Below are 21,929 nucleotides of genomic sequence, written 5' to 3'. Positions count from 1 at the left end.
AATACATTATTCTCTCTCTCTCAATTTGGCTGCTACCTTATTTTGTCTTTACCATTGCCCTCTGTGCTATAAGATAACTCCCAGCTGTCAGTCATACAATTCTGACCATATAGAGTCAACAGAAGACCATCCATAGAGAAAGCCTGTTCACTAACTCCTATTAGTTTGAATAATGGATGACAAGTTTCTTTGCTCTCAATTTTATCTTTGTATGGGAAGCCAAAGAGAATCAGTAATTGCTCCAGTACCAAGAACTCTAGTTCAGAATGGCACTTTTTCAGAGAGTGGGGGTAGAGTATGAAGAGCGAGGAAAAAAAAAAACCAGTGCTCACCTTTTCATAATGTGTTTCCATGCATAAGAAGATTGTGTAAGCTGTCAAGCAAGCCAGACAGCCTTCGAGATATGATTGCCCCCCTAGTTTCTCTGCTTCTGCATAAAGGTTATTCAGAGTTCGAACTGTCTCTTCAAACTGCTGCCTGTCAATCTGCAGGAAAGATCACATTTAACAAGAGTGCTCAGCATGGTTCCCACCATTCATAGCTCAGTACAATTCAGAAACCAAGGTCTAGAGCTTATTATCTGTCATTCAAGTGCCACTGACTGCCACTGGTTCATTAGTTAAATACAATGAGCAAACATCCAGCTCAGAACCAATGCTCAGTCTTAAACAAAAATGATTTACAGAAGCACACTGTGTGGTTCCTGGTTATCTACAGGTTACTTAAATTTAGAGCAACTTGATCTGCTATGTGTGTCCTTTTAAGAACTTGGATAATAGACTTTTTTCAATACCAGCTTATTTCAGATAAAGCAGTAAGCCTTTGGATTGCTAACAGCCCCACCAAAGGGAAAAGGGCATGATTGTTATTACTGCCACAAACATCCTTGGGGGGGGGGGGGGGGGCAAGAGGAGGGAAACCAAGCATTTTTGAAAGAAAAATATAATTCCCCAAACCCAACAGGTTTCCCTTTCTATGCTCTTGACATTATACTTCTATACAAGCAGTTGCAAGGCAATGACCGGAATCTGGAGCTTGGATGACAAACGTGATTCTGTTCTCCAATAGAAAATGGAGTGGAGGAGTGGCCTAGTGGTTAGGGTGGTGGACTTTGGTCCTGGGGAACTGAGTTCGATTCCCACTTCAGGCACAGGCAGCTCCTTGTGACTCCGGGCAAGTCACTTAACCCTCCACTGCCCCAGGTACAAATAAGTACCTATATACAATATGTAAGCCGCATTGAGCCTGCCATGAGTGGGAAAGCGCGGGGTACAAATGCAACAAAAAAAAAATCAGGGAACGTAACTCTGAACAGCTACATAAACTGTTAAGATTAGAAGGCAATGTTTTTGGAGTGTTACTCACTGAGAATTATAGCACTTTGAGAAACACTACTGTTGAAAGATTCATTCTCGACACATGGATTGTGATATCAGATCACCAGACAAACCGAGAACACACACTATAGTGAATTTTATTGACAATCCTAAATTGTTGACTTTTTAGAACCAATGGGCAGTGTAATGCTCCAATAGCTGTATGTTTTCTGGAGAAAACTGGAATCTTAATAGGTTATATCTGTTTATAGCTCAACAAATAAATGCTGAAATGCAAGGGTTTTCACAACATAGATATCTTGTCATTTGAATAAGAGAGCTACGTGACATATCACAAAGTAGAGCATCTTTTGAATATTCTTACAGAGTCCACAAACGGAATTACAGCCTACTCTGAGGTTTGACTTTCCATTCCCTTGTAACAGCTAAATTAAATGCACATAACTCAATATGTGCAAAAAAAATCTAGTTGCTAAGTAGAACAGCTGGTGTTCTTAGATGCATTTTACTTTGTGTTTACTACCAACATTCAGCGAGTTATGCACACAAGTCTAATTAAGGTAAAAAGCTGTCTCAAGTTAACCAAATGCAGTTATGTGCACAAATTGTCCGGAAATATTCAGTGGCAGACTTATGTCATTGCCTATCTAGGTAAATCTGACAGCCTGGCCACACACCACTTTTCTAGCCCTTGCCCCTTTTTCTCCTGATAATGGTTCCTACACTGCAAGTTTGTGCAAAGTTACCCACATAAAAAGGGAATTTTTTAAGGCCTAATATTTACACAAGGCATAGCTAGTTGTACCTCAATAAATCTTCTGAATATGGGCCTCCAAGTGTACCAGTACAACTATTTTAAATAAGCTATAGTCTTTCACTTACCCTGTTCTCAAGTTCTGGAGGGAACTTGGTTTGAAATTGGCACAGGGTGCCATTGGTATAATCTCTCTGGACAAACACTTTACCGGCCACAGCTGCCTGCTGCTGTCTCATGGCCACGTCCTGATAGCGAGAACAAAAGGGAGAAACAATGAGAAGTTCTAATCCCATAATGCAACAAACATCTCTCTGCCCTGGTGTTCTTACAATTTTGAGAACATAAGAGAAGATGTAAACCCCACACTAAAACATCCCGCATTTTGATTCTAAGATTCTAAAATGAAAATAAGGGCCTTATATCAGACAATTAATTGCAAGTAGGGTTAACATGTAGCTCCAGAAAAAGGAGGACAGATTGAGACAGTCTGGGTTTTACTTCCATTGATTGCAAAGGAGACCATCAGAAACCTAAGTAAAATGTCACAGCTAAAGTAGATATGATATTTGAAAAATAAATGTAAATTAACAAGCCTTTAATAGTGTCAGACTAACTGCTTTTGACTTTGTTAGACAGCCTGAGCTGGAAAACTTGGATTATGGGAGATTATCTTGGAAACACTTAAATGCAGCTCTCAGAAATTCATCCCAGGACTAGTATCTACAATAAAGTGGTAAACAGACAATTACACCCAACACTTTTTATTGAACTAAATATATTTCTGACTAGCTTGTAGGAGTTAGGCTCTCAACATCGAGTCACTCTGCACTGACATGATGAAAGGAACATTACACCCTTAGCTACCAAAGATGTATTTTGTTCAATCAACTCACCACCAAATGTAGGAGGGCTCTTATGGTTACAGTATTCTTTCCCAATAACATTCATTGCGACTTTGGTTGGACAATTTATCTTCTGTTGCTTCAATAAGCACTCAGACGTCTAAAGCAATGTTAGAAATAAAGGCCATCTCCTATAGCTTACTTTGCTGACCTTTATTTCTATGTAACCAAGTCCACATACATCTTTATTCAAGTAGTAAAAAAACTACTGTCAATATTTTTCAAGACTATGTTATCTGTGCTGGTAAGTGGGAGAAAGAGGTATCTCAAAATCAGAGGGCAAAACATATCAACAAGATAATTCTATACAACTGATATAAAAAACAATTTCCCAAGTAGAGAGTTGCATGGGGACAGAAATCTAACCTGTCTCCATGGGAATCTAACCCATTTCCACCGCAAGTAATCTCCTCCATTCCTATCCCAGCCCACCCTGCCCCAACCCCACTGTACAGTCACCTTGACTTTTCGCCCAAGAAAGCCAGATTCCATAAGCAATGAAATACATAAATGCATTTTCTTCCATACTCTGCTAAATACAATTTTTTTTAAAAGATGCTGCTCATGGATGGTTGCTTTTTTTGGAAATGCGCATGTCCCCCTTTCCTTTCCCTCCCGTCCATGAGCAGCATGTCCTCCTCTCCTCTCCATCCCCTTCTATCCCATGTGCTCTTTCCCCTTTTCCCTTCCTTCTCTCCACGTACGTCCCTCTTACCAAATTTTTTCCAGCTCCCCTCGCTCCCTCTCACCCACCTCCCCCCATGCATGACTCCATCCACCCACCTCTCTGCGAGCCCTGTGTGCCCTTCCTGAACATACTTCAGTACATCCTGGTGGTCTAACAGCCTCTTAGGGGCAGGAAAGATCCCCACTCTTTCCTGCCCGCTGCTGCTGATCCTCCTCTTGCTGCCACCATTTTTTTTAATGGCTGCCGAGACTTCAAGTGGTGAACTCGAAAGACTTCTGCGGAAGTTTTGGCAGTCATTTTAAAGAAATAACGGCTTGGCTCAACTCGACTTGCCTACTCCTGCAGGAACCCTGCAGGACTTGGGCCCATCCCTGCAGAGCTGGAAGGACCCAACGGGATTCCCGCTAACCATGCTCCCATGTAGTTATTTCCAAGTATAGGCAGCAATGTGTTTATTTGTTTTGGGGGGTTTTTTTCAGATGGAGGGGGAGCCAACTCCCATCACCAATTTCTTACTTTACATTTATCACAAAAAGCAACATATATATACTTAACATCTTTCTTTAGTACATACGTGCTTTGCAAAGTAAATCACACAATTATTCATTCACACAAAACATTGCCAATCCAGTCAACAAAAACCTTGGTGCTAGAAGAAAACAAACCAGCATTACCAACAATAAAAAAAAAAAAATCCATCTCGCAGCCATAATCAAATAGGAAAAAGGTCTAGATTTTCTGTTCAATTATAACTGTGAGATGGACATTTTTGCACTCAAAAACTCCAAAATGAATAGTCATTTTCCAAGGTGAAACATCCAACTTTCAAACGACAAAAAAACAGGGATATGAACGTGTCTGGCATCATTTTCGTAAACATGGCCACACTGATGTTGCTGCAGAACAGAGGACTAATGGTTAGTGCAGTGAACTGTAAATCAAGTGACACAGGTTCAATCCCCACTATAACTCTTTTTGTAAATGCACTCCCTCCAGGGTCTAAAAGATACTGTGCCTGAATGAACACCAGTTCCATAGCTTTCAGGTGTCTTATATATTTAGATATAGCAGGTATTTTTCTGTTTACGGAAGGCTCACATTAAAAAAAAAAAATTTAAAGAGCTGAGGTGGGAATTGCACTTGGTCCCGTTCATAGTCCACTGAACTCCTCTGACCTTGTTGCTGCTTTGGTCAGACTAGCTGTAATACAGTGCACTCTGCTTAAATGAATGTTAGATAAGTGCACACTCCGCTTATCTGCAACGGAAACTTTTAGTCCCAAATTTTTCTCATTCATTCCAATGTTAACTTACTTCTGTTTGGCACACCAGCGATAAGAACATACTCTGCAAAGTGCATAAGTGCAAAGCATCGAACCACAAAGTGCATAAGTGCAAAGCATCGAACCACATTTTTTACAATTTTATTCCTTTTAATTACAATTTTCCTCATTTGCTCCGGGGATTGTAAATTCCTAATGCTGCATGAGCAATCCATCCAACCTCACTAGCTCCCTGGTTTGTGATGTCCAATTGCTGTATGGCACAGCAATTGAATACTGTATCATAAGGCCCAAAGCCAATGAGTTTGAATTGGTGGTCCTCCCTCTTTCCTCTCTCTCCTTTATTGGCTAGAAGCTTATGAAGTACAGAGTGAAGAGGTCATGTGACCACCATGTTTTCTTGCTTGCTTGCCAAGCGAAGGAGGAGGGTGCCCACCATGTTGTTCCTCTTCTGATAACCATAAATGCAAGTTTGATTCCGCATTTCTATCAAACCTGTGGGCTGTGAAGTTACGGTGAGTGGTTAAATGCAAGTTTGATTCTGCATCTGTACCAAAACCGTGGGCTGGAGGTTTTTCCAAGATGGCCACCGCTAAGAATGGACGTGTGTGAGCCCGCTCTTACTCCGCAGGGAAATAATGCCTAAACGCAGAGGTCGGGCTGCTGCCGCTACCCTCCAGCGTCGCCCAGAATCCATTTTACCTTTTTTGCAGCGGGCCACGGAAATATCAATGTCGGAAGGCACCTGCTTGCTTCACCCGATACAAGGGGAGATTCGGAGAGGAGCTATGGGCTGGAAGTCTCTCTCAGCCCCGACACCCGCCCCCGCAGCCACTTGGCGCTAGCTCTCCCATTGCGGCGTCCTTGAGCTCGGATGAATCCAGAAGCTCGAGGTCAGGAGGCCCAGAATGATGTGGAAAGCGAAGTGGAGAGAATATTAATTCCTCCGGGACCATCTGAAGGAACAAAGTCGGGGGAAGTTTTGCTGACAGATCAGGAGAAGGACAGACATACAACCCAACTTCAGGTACCGACCAAACTAATTTCCTTTTCTTTAGTAAAACCGAGTGAAGTGACTTTAGATAGTTTATGGATTTTAATTGCGGATTTTGCAAAGAATATCTGTCCTCAAATTAAAGTAATTTCGGAAGAAATAACTGACTTGAAAAGAAATTTGAGAGAAACTGAGAATAAATTGGAAACTGTGGATAAACAAGTGAAGAAGCAAGAAAAAGACCTACAAAAAACAGTTCAAATCCAAAATACCATGATTAAAGATTTGTTGTATTTAAGAAGAAAATCTGAAAATTTTGAAAATTATTCAAGAAGCAAAAACTTGCGCTTTATTAATTTTCCTGTTCAAAAATTTATATCACCTCGAGAAATGCTAAAAAATTACCTTAAAGAGATCCTAGGGATTGGGGAAGAAAATATCCCCCCTTTGAACAAGTGTATTATCTCCCTACTAAAGGAGATAATAAGAAAACACCTCAGGATAACCAACCAATAGATGCCTCTGCTTTACTCGAGACGACAAACTTGGAACAGTTAACAACAGCTACCTTGGTAGCTACAGTAGCCTTGCCTCGTGATAAACTTTGGATTTTGAGACTTTTTTTCCAAAAGAAAGATAACTTGTTTAAAGGATTAAAAGTCCGAATTTTCCCCGACGTGTCGAGAGACACACAGAGACGGCGTCAGCAATTTCTTCAACTTCGACAACAGACACTTCAAGTAGGTGGTACATTTTTCCTCAAGTACCCATTTAAATGTTTGGTCGGTTACCGGTCACAGAGATTTGTTTTCTACGAACCTTCTCAGTTGTTATCATTTGTTACAGCAAGACAAGATGGAACTAAAGACACTTAGAAGCTCAAATATAAGTTAAACCGTCACATGTCCAGTTGTGTAATATTATTCAAAGGGATTTTTTAAGATCTCTATCCGCAAAAAGGTTTGGGGAGCTGTGGCGAGGCGAAAAGGCAAGGCCCGGAACTGGAAATGTTTTCCCAACACCGCAAACCTCAGAAACTTCTGGTGCGGGGGCCAAATTGGTATGTGCAAGTAAGCTTCTTTCAGGTCTAGAGACGTGAGAAACTCTCCTGGCTGTACCGCAGCAATGACGGAGCGCAGGGTTTCCATGTGGAAATGCTGCACTCTCAGGGACTTGTTTAATTCTTTTAAGTCCAGAATAGGGTGAAAAGACCCACCTTTTCGCGGCACCACAAAGTTGATGGAGTATCGGCCGTAGCCGTGTTCGGTGGGAGGTACCGTGGACACGGCCCCTAACTGAATCAGACCTTGCAGTCTCCTCTACCGCCGCCCGTTTGGCGGCAGAACCGCATCGGGACTCCACAAACACATCTCTTACTGGGGCGTTGAATTCTATTCTGTAGCCATCTCTGATCAGGTCCAGAACCCACTGATCTGAGGAAATATTGGCCCACTCCTCGGCAAAGAGGGAAAGACGTCCTCCAATGACAGGAAGCGAGGAGGAGGCCGGCGCACCATCATTGAGAGGGTCGCCCCTGAACTTCCAGGCCTAGAGCCGGTGGTGCACCACAATCTGAAGGGGAATTAGTCCTTCAACGCTTTTCTTTATGCCAATTATCAGGGAAAATACCTCAGCGGGCAGTCCCAGGCCAGAATCCACCGGGGGGGACAATAGAAGGGGCTTCAGACAACCCTTGAGGGAGAGCTCTTTTCAGCATGTATGCTTTATGCAATAACAACACAAAATCAGGGGAGAAAAACTCGCCCTGGGCACCCAGATCCCGACTGGGGCTAGCCGCTGCCTGAATAGCCTCAATTCGAGGTCCCCCCCCCCCCGGGCTCAGGGCTCTCCGTCCCTACGGAGGCCGCGCCATGCGGAGAATTCAAAATGGCGTCCGCTGCCAGCTCTGAGCGGGAAGAATCATCACTCACCATGCTCGGGCCAGCTCTTACACCTGTACAGCACGATATACAGAGCCCCGCTGCTGATTTGCGCTTGCCACACCGGGAACAGCGCTTTACATTCTCTGCAGCAATCGCCGAAAACGGCGGGAAAATTCAAAATGGCGGTTTCGCGCAAAAAACGCCCCAATCACGGGCCCCGGGGGAGTTGGAAAACACTCTTACCTCACCGGGCCACGTATCACAGCTCCGGTCCCATAGAAGAATCAAAGGAAAACCTTTGTTCCATTTTTTTTTTTTAAACGCTGTGAGGAAAGCAGAGGTAATAAGAACTCCGGAGGCTCAGATGGGTGGGAAAGGCAGGGATAGGCGAACCAATGTGCCTGCATCTGCTGAGTGGGAAAGGACAGGGAAAAGCAAGCTAATATGTCCACATCCACGGGGGCATGGGTAAGGCAGGGAAAGGGCTAACCTATGTGCCTTCAAAGTGAAGCTGCTATAGCCTCTAACACCCCGGCTAACGGCTGGCAAGCCAGGAGCCACCCCCAGGCAGATTTTTGATGGAGCTCGAAGAAGCTGCAGCCACCCTGCTTGGGGAGATAAAGAATACTGAAGAGGCAGTGGAGCTGGCTGGCCATGAGGCACTGTGAAAAGTTGGGTGCTCTCTATCTCCCCCTGCTGGTTGATGGACACAACCCATACGTAATGGCTTCATCTGCTTGATGACAAGGAAGCTACTGTTATCACCTTGGCACAGCTGACTATTGATAGTTTTGAGGCTGCTTCTCCTTTTTGTGGTCCCTTGAACAGAACAAAATGTAATCTGTTCTTCTGAATGGTTCTGTCACTAGATATCTCTGCAAAATCCTAACATTTAGCAGTTGAAAGGTTGTTCATTCTTGGCAGCTCAATGGCATGGTTCAAGTGAAATGGGGACTACCTTTGTAAGGGAGAATACCATACATAGGGATATCAAATCCTTGGACATCCAGATGTGCAGTTCATTACAGGAAAGCACCTGCAGCTCTAGCACACATTTGGTTGAACAAAAAGCCAAAAAAAAAAAACAAACCCTCACTGCCTTCTGAGAGAGGGCCCTAATAATGGTGGTTTACTACAAGAGTTCAAAAGGAATCTTAACCAAGGAATTAACACTATATTCAAATCCCGGAAGGGCAATACCTGCTGTTTTGGGGGCCCAGTATGTGTGTCTGGGTTTATACCTCTCCAAAGGTATACTAAATCTCTATGCATCCTCAAGGGTTTCCCTAATATGATTCCAACAGTATGCTTGAGCAGCTATCTGCACACTTTAGGAGTTAAGGGAGAAACCCCTCTCCAGCCCTGCTTAAAAGAATGCCAGTAAAGATGATTTCTTCTTAGCCCCCAATTAACCTTTCTTCCTCAGCCTTGACCTCTCAAGAGCCAGATCACAAATATGGAATGAGGTCCTCTGAACGTACTGGCTCCTATCTTAGTAACTGTTTATAACAGGGGAAGTTTGAAGAGGTTTTTCAACACCAGCCTCCTCACATTCTCATACCTGGATCTATGTGCCCTGTGACCTTCTGTTGTACCCTGCCCATCAGAGGCCATGGTAGGAACATGTACAACAGCAACTCCGGTGTCACATTAGCCCTAGTGTATTTAATCAAAGTTGTTAAATCAAATGCAGATTGTGAGAAATGGAGGCCGGATAGGAGGCTAGAAGACTGGGCATCCAAATGGAAGATGAAACTGAATGTGGGCAAGTGCAAAGTGATGCACATTTGGAAAAAATAACCCAAATTATAGCCACATGCTGCTAGGGTCCACATTAGGAGTCATCATCAAGGAAAAGGATTTAGGTGTCATTGAGGGCAATATGTTTGAAATCTTTTGCTCAGTGTGTGGCGGCAGCTAAAAAAGCAAACAGAATGTTTCTAATGTTAGGAAAAAGAATAAAACAAAAGCGTATAATGTCTCCTAATCATTCCATGGTGAGACCGCACCTCGATTGTGTGTGATTCTGGATGCCACATCTCCAAAGGAAGGAAAAAAAAAAAGAAAGAAAAGATATAAAGAACTGGAAAAGATACAAAGAAAAATAAGGGAACGAATGACTCATATGCGGAAAGCCTGAAGAGGTTAGGGCTCTTCAGCTCAGAGAAGAGATGACTGCGGAGATATGATACAGGTCTATATTATCCTGAAAGGAGGGGAATTGGTAAACGTGAACTGATTGATCAATCTTTCAAAAAGTGCAAAGACTAGGGGACACTCCATGAAGTTACATAATAACACATTTAAAACAAATAGAACATTTTTACTCAACGTATAGTTAAGGTCTGGACAAATTACTGGAGGAAGAGTCCATAAACCATTATTAAGGTAGAACTGGTTAGAAACCCTGCTTATCCCTTGGATTAAGTAGCTTGGAATCTTGCTCCTTGTTAGGACTCTTCTAGATACTTGACACATGGACTGGCCTCTGTTGCGTTAGATGGACCCTTGGTCTGACCCAGTATGGCAATTCTTATGTTTTTATTCCTCTGGACTCCTCTGCCCTCCAGCAGCTGAAGGTATTTGCAGTTCTGACCATGTAGGAAATACCCCATCTGTCCATAATCACACAACAAAAATTAGCAAATTCCAGTTCTCCTGGATCTAAGAAGTGCTGATTCAGGTAATTATTTTCACATTGTCCATACCCACAATGCAGCCTCCTAATAGAATTAAATACACCATTCTGCCCAGGTCAAATGGGACTTGTCTTCTATGAGTAGCTGGAAGCCCTAAGGCCCTTGCGTTCACCCTGTGGCCAACATCTGCCTAGATGATCTGCCTCAGACTATGCAACCTTTGGGAATAGTGTCTGTGGTCATCGCCACCCAGGAAAGGGACTGTCCTTCCAGTTGCTCCTGTAGAGCCACCACTGCAGGCTGCCTTTGAGTCTTCCTCATGGTAGGAATCATACCTCAATTTCCTTCTACTGGTAACCAATTGGACAAAAGGGCTCTCTATAAATGGTCGCATATATGCCCTTGCCCACAGGACTACTTCCAGTTCTGCCATCACAGAACCTGGTATCTGCTCATAATCTCATGCCCTTTGGCCACAGGCTTCCAACAGAACTCAGATCTGGACCATGAGCTTGGCAATTCTGGTTTCTGGGAAGAATACCTTCCCTTGGCAAATGCTGTTACTCTGGCCTTTCTGGAAATATTAGCCAGTCATTGAGGTAAAGGTGGTCCTACACCTCCTTCTTGCATAGGAATGTCACCATCACTACCAACATAACCCTGAAAGTTCTTGGGGCTGTGGCTAATCCAAAAAGCAATGCCCGGAATAGAAAATCTTGGCCCAGGATAGCAAATCTGAGAGACTTCTAACATAGTAGATGACGGCAGAAAAAGACCTGCACGGTTCATCCAGTCTGCCCAAAAAGATAACTCATATGTGCCACTTTTTGTGTATACCTTACCTTGATTTGTACCTGTCTTTTTCAGGGCACAGACCGTATAAGTCTGCCCAGCACTATCCCCGCCCTCCAACCACCAGCCCCGCCTCCCACCACCGGCTCTGGGTTTGATGGGAATAAGCAGATAAGACTGTGTTCAATAGGGTCAGGAACTCCCTAGCCCTTACAGTCATAATTATTAACTGCAAAGTCTGAATGGAGACTGATCTGCCTAAGCTCCAGAATGGGCTGAAATGTGTTTTTCCTCTTGGGCACTACAAAACAAATGAACCGGGACTACTGTCCGCAAAAAGAGCAGACCCTTCAAAGTGACTCGTAAGGCTGCTACTTTTCCCTGAAAACATAAAGGGGAAACATTTTATATATATATATATATAGATAGATAGATAGATAGACAGACAACATAGTAACATAGTAGATGACGGCAGAAAAAGACCTGCACAGTCCATCTAGTCTGCCCAAGATAAACTCATATGTGTATACCTTACCTTGATTTGTACCTGTCTTTTCCAGGGCACAGACCGTATAAGTCTGTCCAGCAGTATTTCCCACCTCCCAACCACCAGTCCCGCCTCCCATCACCGGCTCTGGCACAGACCCCGTATAAGTCTGCCCTCCCCTATCCTAGCCTCTCAACCACCAACCCCTCTTCCCCCCGCCACCCAAGATAGATAAAGATAGATATATATAGATATAGAGAGATATATGAAGAATATGAGATAGAGTGCATAATTATTTGATTACTTCAAGCACCAAATGAATTCCTGTTAATTCAAACCCAAGTTTGGAAAAACCACTGGAGATGTGCCTCAAAGGACTCACTGAAGCGGAGGCCCCATCACTGCAACAATTTGAGCTCTCCTAGGGAAGCTGCTGTCACTGGACATCTTCCCCTTGATCCTTGAAAGGGCCAATTCTTTCTTGTTCATAATCCTAGATTTTTGCATGAAATACCTGCCTTGTCTAAACATACAAAAAGCCCATAAATCTCTTCCATACCCTCTTGGCAGGTCCCTGTTTTCCAGTAACTGCCAAGGCAATTCCTTGATGCCAAACTGGCAGCCCAGTACTGGAGCCAATGTACCCTGTGGCCCACGACCACGGCCATTGGCTATATCAAAGTTTGAATCAAATCATATTGCACATCGACTTGGAACACTGCTTCTCATGCTATCATGGGATCCTCCACTCACATCTCCATACCTGAAATTGTTCATTCCAAAAGAGTAGGGCTTTGAGAAATTAATACCTCACAAATTAACATCAACAGGGAGATGACAGCAACTCAAAACACTAGTTCAAAAGATGTTCCAGCTTCCTGACCTGCAAACTGCTAACAGTTGCTCCTCTTTCCACCAGACTGAGGTGTTTCTGAAGACTCCTGCCACTAGCAGATCCACTTTAGGGATTCTCAAGAGCTATTCCTGCTCATTGTCTTTTTTATTCTAAATTTTGAATCAGGAACCACCCAAAATTCCCATACTGTCAATTCCTTTATCTCTTGTTTGTCCTAATTAGATTGTAAGCTCTGTCGAGCAGGGACTGTCTCTTCATGTTCAAGTATACAGCGCTGCGTACATCTAGTAGTGCTACAGAAATGATAAGTAGTAGTGGGAGAAGGAGTGTAAATATGCATACATGTCTGGCAGAATAGGATCATCTAAAATTATAGCAAGGACTCCTGCATTATCCACGTATTAACCAGTTAGTACACGGTAGCATAGATGCACTAACAGGTTAGCGCAGGAACTCCCACTCTCTGCCCCTGACATGCCCCCTCAAAAAAAAAAAAAAAGTAGCGGATGCACATTCCAAAAATACCTTAGAACGTTTGAACATGTCAGTTTATTTTTTTTTGCACTAGGCCTGGCTGACAAGAAAGGTCTTCTATAAATTAAGGATACTTCTCTGTATTTGGAAATATTTTTGGTTTCTTCAATACAGAATGATCGTGCAGGCTTTAATTATGTCACCTAGACCAGATGGCATGCATCCAAGGGTACTGAAAGAACTCAAATATGAAATTGTTGATCTGCTGTTAGTAATCTGTAACCTGTCGTTAAAATCGTCCTTGTTACCTGAAAATTGGAGGGTGGCCAATGTGATGCTGGTTTTTAAAAAGAGAGTTCCATGGTAATCAGGGAAGTTACAGACTTCTAAGCCTGATGTCAGTGCCGGGCAAAATAGTAGAATCTACCATAAAGAATAAAATTACAGAACACATAAATAAACATGGTTTAACGAGACAGAGTCAGCATAGTTTCACCCAAGAGAAGTCTTGCCTCACCAATTTGCTTCATTTCTTTGAAGCTGTGAATAAACACGTGGATAAAGGTAAGCCAGTTCATGTAGTGTATCTAGATTTTCTGAAAGTTATTGAGAAAGTTCCTCATGTGAGACTCCTGAGAAAACCAGAGAGTCATGGGGTAGGAGGCAATGTTCTGTTGTGGATTAGGAATTAGTTATTGAACAGAAAACAGAGAGTAGGGTTAAATGGCCATTTCTCTCAATGGAGGAGTGTGAATAGTGGAGTGCCGCACAGATCTGTACTGGGATTGGCGCTATTTAACATATGTATAAATGATCTGGAAATCAGAACAAGTGAGGTGATTAAATTTGCACATGACACAAAACTATTTAAGGTTGTTAAAACACATGCAGACTATGAAAACTTGCAAGAAGACTTTAGGAAATTGGAGGACTGGGAATCCAAATGGCAGATGAGAATTAATGTGGACAAATGCAAAGTGATGCAAACTGGGAAGACTAATTCGAAACACAGTTATCTGATGCCAAGGTACACCTTGGGGGTCGCACCCAAGAAAAAAGCCGCATTGAACTTGCTATGAGTGGGAAAGTGCGGGGTATAAACATAACAAAAAAAAAAAAAAAAGATCTAGGTGTCATTGTAGACAATACACTGAAATCTTTTGCCTGGTGTGTGGCGGCAGCAACAAAAACAAACAGGATGCTAGGAATTATTAGGAAAGAGATGGTAAATAAGACCGAGAATACTATAATACCTTTGTATCGCTCGATGGTGCAAAATTCTGAGTGGTGTAGAATGAGTAGAAGTGAATCAATTTTTTTAGTCTTTCGAAAAGTACAACGACAAGGGGACACAATGAAGTTATATGGAAATACTTTCAAAACAAATAGGAGGAAATATTTTTTCACCCAACGAATAGTTAAGCTCTGGAACTCTTTGCCAGATGATGTAGTAACCGCAGTTAGCATACCTGGGTTTAAAAAAAGGTTTAGGCAAGCTCCTGGAAGAAAAGTCCGTAGCCTGCAATTGAGACAGACATGGGAGAAGCCATTGCTTGCCCTGGGATTGGTAGCATGTAATGTTGCTATTTGGGTTTCTGCCAGGTACTTGTGACTTGGATTGGCAACTGCTGGAAATAGGATACCAGGCTAAATGGACCATTGGTCTGACCCAGTATGGCTATTCTTATGGATTATGTTAACATCTTATTTATAGGCTGTTCTTTGAAATTGAAAAGAACAAATTACAAATGTTGCAAAATACACTGCATGATTAATTTGTGGAAGTGGTAAGCCTATTGTATATTTTCTCTATTTTTGTATTTAGAAATATTCATGGGTGGCCCAGTTTGCTCTCTAACTTTAACCTAAGAGGATCGCTGCTGGCATTGTTTCTCCTACCTTCGATATGGGGAAACGAAGAGGAAAGATCAGAGTATACCCCTCTGCTCCTGTTCAGCTTCCCACTCAGCGGCAGACTACTTTGGAGGAGTTTGGAGCTTCTGTGGCTGGTTCCGGGGTACTCCCAACTTTGACAGCGACACTGGTGTGTCTGGATGAACATAGAATTGAAGGGATTTCCTTTAGCGCCAAAGACAGGGCAGCTCCCCTGTGACTGGGAAGTGAAACCCCGACGGAAGAATATCAAGGTCAGCATCCAGAAAGTGCAATAGAGGTATACCCTGCAGCTACATCTTCTCCTAAGCCCTTGGAGGAAAGACCGGATCGGCAATCCATGGGAGCAGGAGCCTTTGGGAAAGCTTCATTCCGATCAGAGGGGTTGATGAGACCAGTTGACACGACCACGGAGTCCCTGTGGGATGTTATTGAAGCTGGTAATGCCTCTTTAATTGACTTTTCTAACAAGGTATTGCTGGCCAGACCAAGCAGTTAGAACTGATGTGATGTGAGTGGAGGAGTGGCCTAGTGGTTAGGGTAGTGGACTTTGGTCCTGGGGAACTGAGGAGCTGAGTTCGATTCCCACTTCAGGCACAGGCAGCTCCTTGTGACTCTGGGCAAGTCACTTAACCCTCCATTGCCCCAAGTACAAATAAGTACCTGTATATAATATGTAAGCCGCATTGAGCCTGCCATGAGTGAGAAAGCGTGGGGTACAAATGTAACAAAAACAAAACAAAAATACCAAGGTAAATGTTGTGGAAGAGAGACTCTTGGCTGTGGAAAATCTAAACGCTACAGTGATTAAGGGTGTAATAATCTGCGGTTTTTGAACTCCCATAAAACACTTATTTTGACACCAATAGATATGCTGAGGAAGTACCTTGTCACCTCTCGTTTAGACTACTGCAATCTGCTTCTTGCTGGCCTCCCACTTAGTCACCTCTTCCCTCTCCAGTCGGTTCAAAACTCTGCTGCCCGTCTCATCTTCCGCCAGGGTCGCTTTACTCATACTACCCCTCTCCTCAGGACCCTTCACTGGCTCCCTATCCGTTTTCGCATCCTGTTCAAACTTCTTCTACTAACCTATAAATGTATTCACACTGCTGCTCCCCAGTATCTCTCCACACTCGTCCTTCCCTACACCCCTTCCCGTGCACTCCGCTCCATGGATAAATCCTTCTTATCTGTTCCCTTCTCCACTACTGCCAACTCCAGACTTCGCGCCTTCTGTCTCGCTGCACCCTATGCCTGGAATAAACTTCCTGAGCCCCTACGTCTTGCCCCATCCTTGGCCACCTTTAAATCTAGACTGAAAGCCCACCTCTTTAACATTGCTTTTGACTCGTAACCACTTGTAACCACTCGCCTCCACCTACCCTCCTCTCTTCCTTCCCGTTCACATTAATTGATTTGATTTGCTTATTTTTTATTTTTTGTCTATTAGATTGTAAGCTCTTTGAGCAGGGACTGTCTTTCTTCTATGTTTGTGCAGCGCTGCGTATGCCTTGTAGCGCTATAGAAATGCTAAATAGTAGTAGTAGTAGTAGTAGTAAAGAAGTATTACAGATGACTGAACAAAGTATGCCTCCTATATTAAGAGCTTTTTAAGTGACTGTACCAGGGAAAGGTAAGCAGGGATCTTGTGGCACTGACTGAAAGTCATTGGACTTGATTAATTTTTTGGAGTGCTCACTTGAAGTAATAATACAAAGAACTACCTTGATTGCGACATTTGATTTGGAGATTGACCGTGAGTTGGTATTGTATTTATTCTTCAAATACATGCAAGAGTGTTTTCAAAAAGGCGTGGGATGAACATAGAAGATCTCTAATTAGAAAATGAATGATATAAAAAAAACGTAAAGGGTTGCATACGTGTTTGAATGTCAACTGGTGCTTAGATGGCGACTCTGGCTGTATCAACTAAAGCTGGTGCTGGGCTGGCTTGTATGGTCTGAGTCCTGCATATGGCAATCAGGTTTAGGATGGGCTGGAGAGAGCTTTGACAGAAACTCCAGTAATTTGGAATGTGAGGACAGTGCTGGGCAGACTTTTACGGTCTTTGTCCCACAAATGAGAAGACTGATTCGGATAGGCTGGAGTGGGCTTGACAGCAACTCCAGTAGTTGGAACATAAGGACCGAGCCGGGCGGACTTCTATGGTTGATTCAAATCTTGAATTGATAATGAATGTGACTGTTGGGCAGAATGGATGGCCCATTCAGGTCTTTATCTGCTGTCACTTACTATGTATATTTCCTGATTTGTCAAGGGCTATGCAGAAGAGGCAACAGATTTCTTGGCCTTAAAACCTAGAGCCCTAGCCCTTGGAGCTAGCTACTTATTGAAACTTGTTTTGTTCAGTCCTTTGAGGGTAAATCATATATTCTTTGATCCTAAACAGCTGTTAGATTTTATTTTTTTAAGATTTTTTTGTTGTATAGAGAAGGCGTGAAAGCTTTAAATACAATCAAGAAGGTATATATGCTGTTAAGTTAGCTGTCGGTTTTCTCTGGAATCTGTTATTGAATAATGTTGATCTTTTTTCTTGTTTTGTTTTCAGCATTTTTGTTGGTACACTCACAAATAATGTGGTCGAATTTATTAGTTTTTTTTTTTAATTTCCTTCTTTATTAGCTTTTTTGCTTCTTTAATGCATTGTATTTTCTTGTCACTTCTAATGATATGATTGTATATTTGAAATTATAAAGAATTTAAAAATATATATTCATGGGTTAGCTCCTGACTATATAAAAGATCTCCTTATTTTTCCTTCTTCAAACAAACTGCTTTGTAATCAAGAATCTGACACTTCATTTTTCACCTGTGAAAGGTGTTAAATATAAAAAATTATCATCAATATTTCATTTAGGGCGGCTTTAACCAGGAATTATTTTCTTTTGGATGTTAGGCTTGAAATGATTATATGTTTTTTAGGAGGAGGTTGAAAACATACCTCTTCCATAAAGTGTTCAGTCCTTTGTTGTATAATGTAATTATAACTGTTGTACTTCCTAGTGTTGTTATTGCCTTCTGGTATTCTGTAATCCACATTGAACCAAACTGGATGGGTAATTGCGAAATATGGGTAATTGTGTTGTGTTATGTTAACATACTGCAGGAAAACTGGCAATAAATAGATGAGATCATGTGACTCATCTACTCATTCAGCTCCACTGGTTACCGGTTTTATTTACAGCAGTGTTTAAGCCTCTCCCATTTGAATATGACAGGATTCCAGATTACCTGACCTGTAAGCCTGACCTATCAAGCAAGTAGAATTTCTGCCATCATTTCAAAAGGCTTTACTACATATCTATTGCACTTCTGAAATTTTTGTTGATCGTAATGAGAAATGATGCATCTAGAAATGCAGTCCTGTTACTTTGGAACTCCAACTAGAAACCAGTAATTTATCAGTTCATACAAAATTAAAGCTTAGTTGTTTCATCTGGTATTCCCTAAATGCTGATGAAGCATAGGGTGTGAAATAGAACTGAGTGAGGAGGATATGAAGAAAAACTGTGTTTGAAAGATTTCCATTTTTCTTTTATCCATTTTATTATGTTTATGTTTTGGGGCTTTGTTTTAATTATCATCCAATTATTTTGTTTAATGCTTTTATTGTCAACTGCCCTGATTTGGTTTTGAGAAGATGAATAAATAAAAGAGGAGAAAGAATCAAAAACTGGCACCAGCTCACTTGGCTAGCAACTCTTCAGTGGGCAAATTCCTTACACTTCTCATCTTTACTATTATATCCAAAAAACCTAACACTACTTCTTTCTCCCCATAATTTGAAACAGAGGATGAAGCCATCCAATGACTCTGGAACCAAAGAAATAAGTCCCTCAGCAACCCAAGATGATAGGTGTATGAATACTAAGCCCAATGTATATTGCAGCTGATGAGTGGCAGTGTTCACCAGCTAAACCATTCTGGCCATGGAAGAAATGCAACAAAAGATTAGGAAAATACAAAATGAAGATGTATAAAAAGTTTTACTGGTCTGGTAAGTTGCCTCTATATTATATCATAAAAACTCTGGAAGAAAGATGCCTGATAAGACGCAAGTATAACAAAAACTACTAGAAGTAAACTTGAGAGACTGAGATCATTCCCAAAAACCCCTAATATAATCCCGCACCTCCAAGGATGGGGGTAGAGGTTAAGAACATAAAAATAGCCATATTGGACAGACCAATTGTCTATCTAGCCTGGTATCCTATTTCCAACAGAGGCCAATCCAGGAAACAAGTACCTGGCAGAAACCCAAATATTAGCAACATTCCATGCTACCAATCCCGGGGCAAGCAGTGGCTTCCCCATGTCTCTCAATAGCAGACTATGGACTTTTCCTCCAGGAACTTGTCCAAATCTTCTTAAATCCCAGATATGCTACCCGCTGTTACCACAACCTCTGGCAACGAGTTCCAGACCTTAATTATTTGTTGAGTGAAAAAATATTTCCTCCTATTTGTTTTAAAAGTATTTCCAGGTAACTTCGACTGTCCCCTAATCTTTGTACTTTTTGAAAGAATTAAAAAAAAGAAAAATCATTCCACTTCTACTATTAACTAGGATTCTTCCCATAGACCTCATTTATTTTCTGGTGTCACCTCAATATCTATATACCTGAATTCAACGCACTTTGAACTATCAATGAAAATGCATGAACTAAACCCAAATAAAACTAAACAAATATATACCTTCCACCACCAAGTACATTGCTGAAATAATACCAAATCACACGTTAACCCCCCCCCCCCCCCCCCCCACACACACACACACACCTCACAGCACTTATGTGTAGCAAACCTACTATGCCATATTATCATGTTGCTGGCACTATGCAGCTCATGTTGAGTCAACCAGTAACAAGCCTACCAATTAAAAGGCAGTATAACAAATAATAGACTCTAGAACACCAGTACATTTCCTATGGGGAACACAACAAAAATACTTCCACTTAGTCACAACTGAAGAACACAGTGGAACTTCACCAAATACAGAATCTAAGAGCCAGCTGCTGAAACATTTCTCACCTCCACCCATGTCCCTCCCCAAAGTTAAATGAGCCAGTAAATAGGGAGAAATACTGAAGTCTGTCACAGTCCCTTTAGGACCTAATACACTAAGACTATTTTCCCAATCTTTGTCCAAAGTAAAAGAAAGCTTGACAAATCCAGTCCTTTAATGCACTACTGCATGGAGCTGGCTCCCTCCTTCGGCCTTTTTTTTCCAATCCCTTCACTATCTCAACCCCTTTCATATCCTGCAGTCTCCTCCACTTTTTCTTATCCCACTAGTCTCCTCCCTCATCCCCGTCTGTCTCAAAACTGTACCATAGTTTTGCTTACACAAACCCCCCCCCCCCCCCCCCCCATGATCGCCGCTACAGCACGCTTACTACTCTATGTAGTGCCCATCGTGACTCACACTTTGGGAAGCACAGCCTTAAGGTTTGCTACCAAGGCCCTTGCTGCATGACTTTCAGAGTTTAAGACACACGATGCTGAACTACTTCGCTGGTCTTAAGGTGTAAAATATCATAAGACCCACAGAGAAGTTCTTGTGCCACACAGCTCAAACTCAACATGAGCTGCATAGTGCCAATTAGGAGAAAACTATTTTGAGTGGCAGCAGTGGGGAAAACAATTGCACTTTTGTAGAGAGCCTTGGCCTGAACAACTGGAGTAGGAAAGTTGACCCACCTCAGTCTGCTGCTTATGTTTCCAAAGTCAGTGTTCTTACAACAAAGATAAGAACTTCAAACTAAAATCAAAACATCACCAGTACTGGCACCCAAACCGCATGAGTAGTGGTAGAAAACAAGAAAGACTTGAATATAACAACAGAAAATATGAAGACAGAAGCATCCAGAAGAAAAATATAAAAAGGACCCAAATGCTATAGCCACCACAAAGGCTGTCAACAAACATCAAAACCTGGCCACCACCCTAACCCATCCTGGTCTCCCCCTGAAATATCTTCTAGGGATCAAACATGCTAAGAGACCGTGGAATCTATGAGAAAAATGCTTGCTCCATCTGACTCTTAACATTTGAAAACTACAAAAACAAGGCAATAGAAATTAACCGAAGCTTGAAACCCAAGTCTTCTCACGTTCTCCTTCTCAGTCTATGGGGTTGGAAGAATACAGACACTAATATCGATCATTTTTCGACAAACTCTTCCCTTCTAACCCAATTCCTTTTGTTTGCAAAACCGGTGAAAGAAAACAGTATGAGACCCAAGCACACACATTTGGTTGCCCTCATCACACGCATTCAAAGAGCCAGTACCCCCACCCCCGCGGTCCAGCATCTCTCCCTGCCCGTTTTTTCATCTCTCTGGTCCAGTATCTCTCCCTTTTAACTAGTCCGGCATCTCCCCTCCCCCACCAACCCGCGGTCCGGCAAATATCCTCTTGTGTCTTATTCCCCTCCCCCCGCGAGCAGTTCTCTCTCCCTTCATTCTCAACCCACACTTCCCGTTCCTCCATCCTACCTTCAAACTTATCTTTCCGGTCGCCAGCAGCGAGTCACACACAGGTTGCCTAGGGCAGCCCCGTAGCCTTCCGTCTGCCGCGTCCCGCGCCCGCCCCGCCAGAAACAGGAGCTTGCGTCATTGGAGAGGGACGCAGAAAGTTTCGGAAGGGAAGTTGCGTCATAAGGGGCGGGGCACAGCAGAAGGAAAGGAATTAAGGAAAGAGCTGTCGTGTCGTCAGGGACAGGGTGGTGACTGTAGCTAGAGCGAACTAAACTGCTTGGGTCGGTTACAGTTGTTTTGGGTGAATCAGTGCTGGCGACCTCAAAGATATGTTTGAAGATAGGACGATGAGCGGGGTTGAGAGAAGGAGAAATAACAGTTTTGAAGAAGAAGAGAACAGGAGTTTAGCTCGGTTGTGGTGCTTTAGTCTCTTCTGTTTTTTTCTCT

At 42.5% G+C, this 21,929-nt stretch overlaps 1 protein-coding gene across 1 annotated transcript in view; it reads right to left on the bottom strand.

Moving 5' to 3' along the window:
• Nucleotides 1-21,616, bottom strand: part of GOLGA7 (golgin A7) — a 78,880-nt gene extending 57,264 nt beyond the window's left edge. The window contains exons 1-3 of the mRNA XM_030201812.1: nt 21,501-21,616; nt 2,220-2,339; nt 333-485 (exon numbers count right to left, since the gene is read on the bottom strand). Coding sequence (XP_030057672.1) covers nt 333-485; nt 2,220-2,330 — 264 coding nt within the window. The 5' untranslated portion in view covers nt 2,331-2,339; nt 21,501-21,616. The remainder of the gene's footprint in view (nt 1-332; nt 486-2,219; nt 2,340-21,500) is intronic.
• Nucleotides 21,617-21,929: the final 313 nt, after the last annotated feature.

The sequence above is a fragment of the Microcaecilia unicolor genome, chromosome 4 (genome assembly GCF_901765095.1).
Source record: "Microcaecilia unicolor chromosome 4, aMicUni1.1, whole genome shotgun sequence".
Classification (NCBI taxonomy): Eukaryota; Metazoa; Chordata; class Amphibia; order Gymnophiona; family Siphonopidae; genus Microcaecilia; species Microcaecilia unicolor.
The sequence above is the reverse complement of the archived record's forward strand: the minus strand, read 5'-3'. Positions and strand labels throughout refer to the sequence as shown.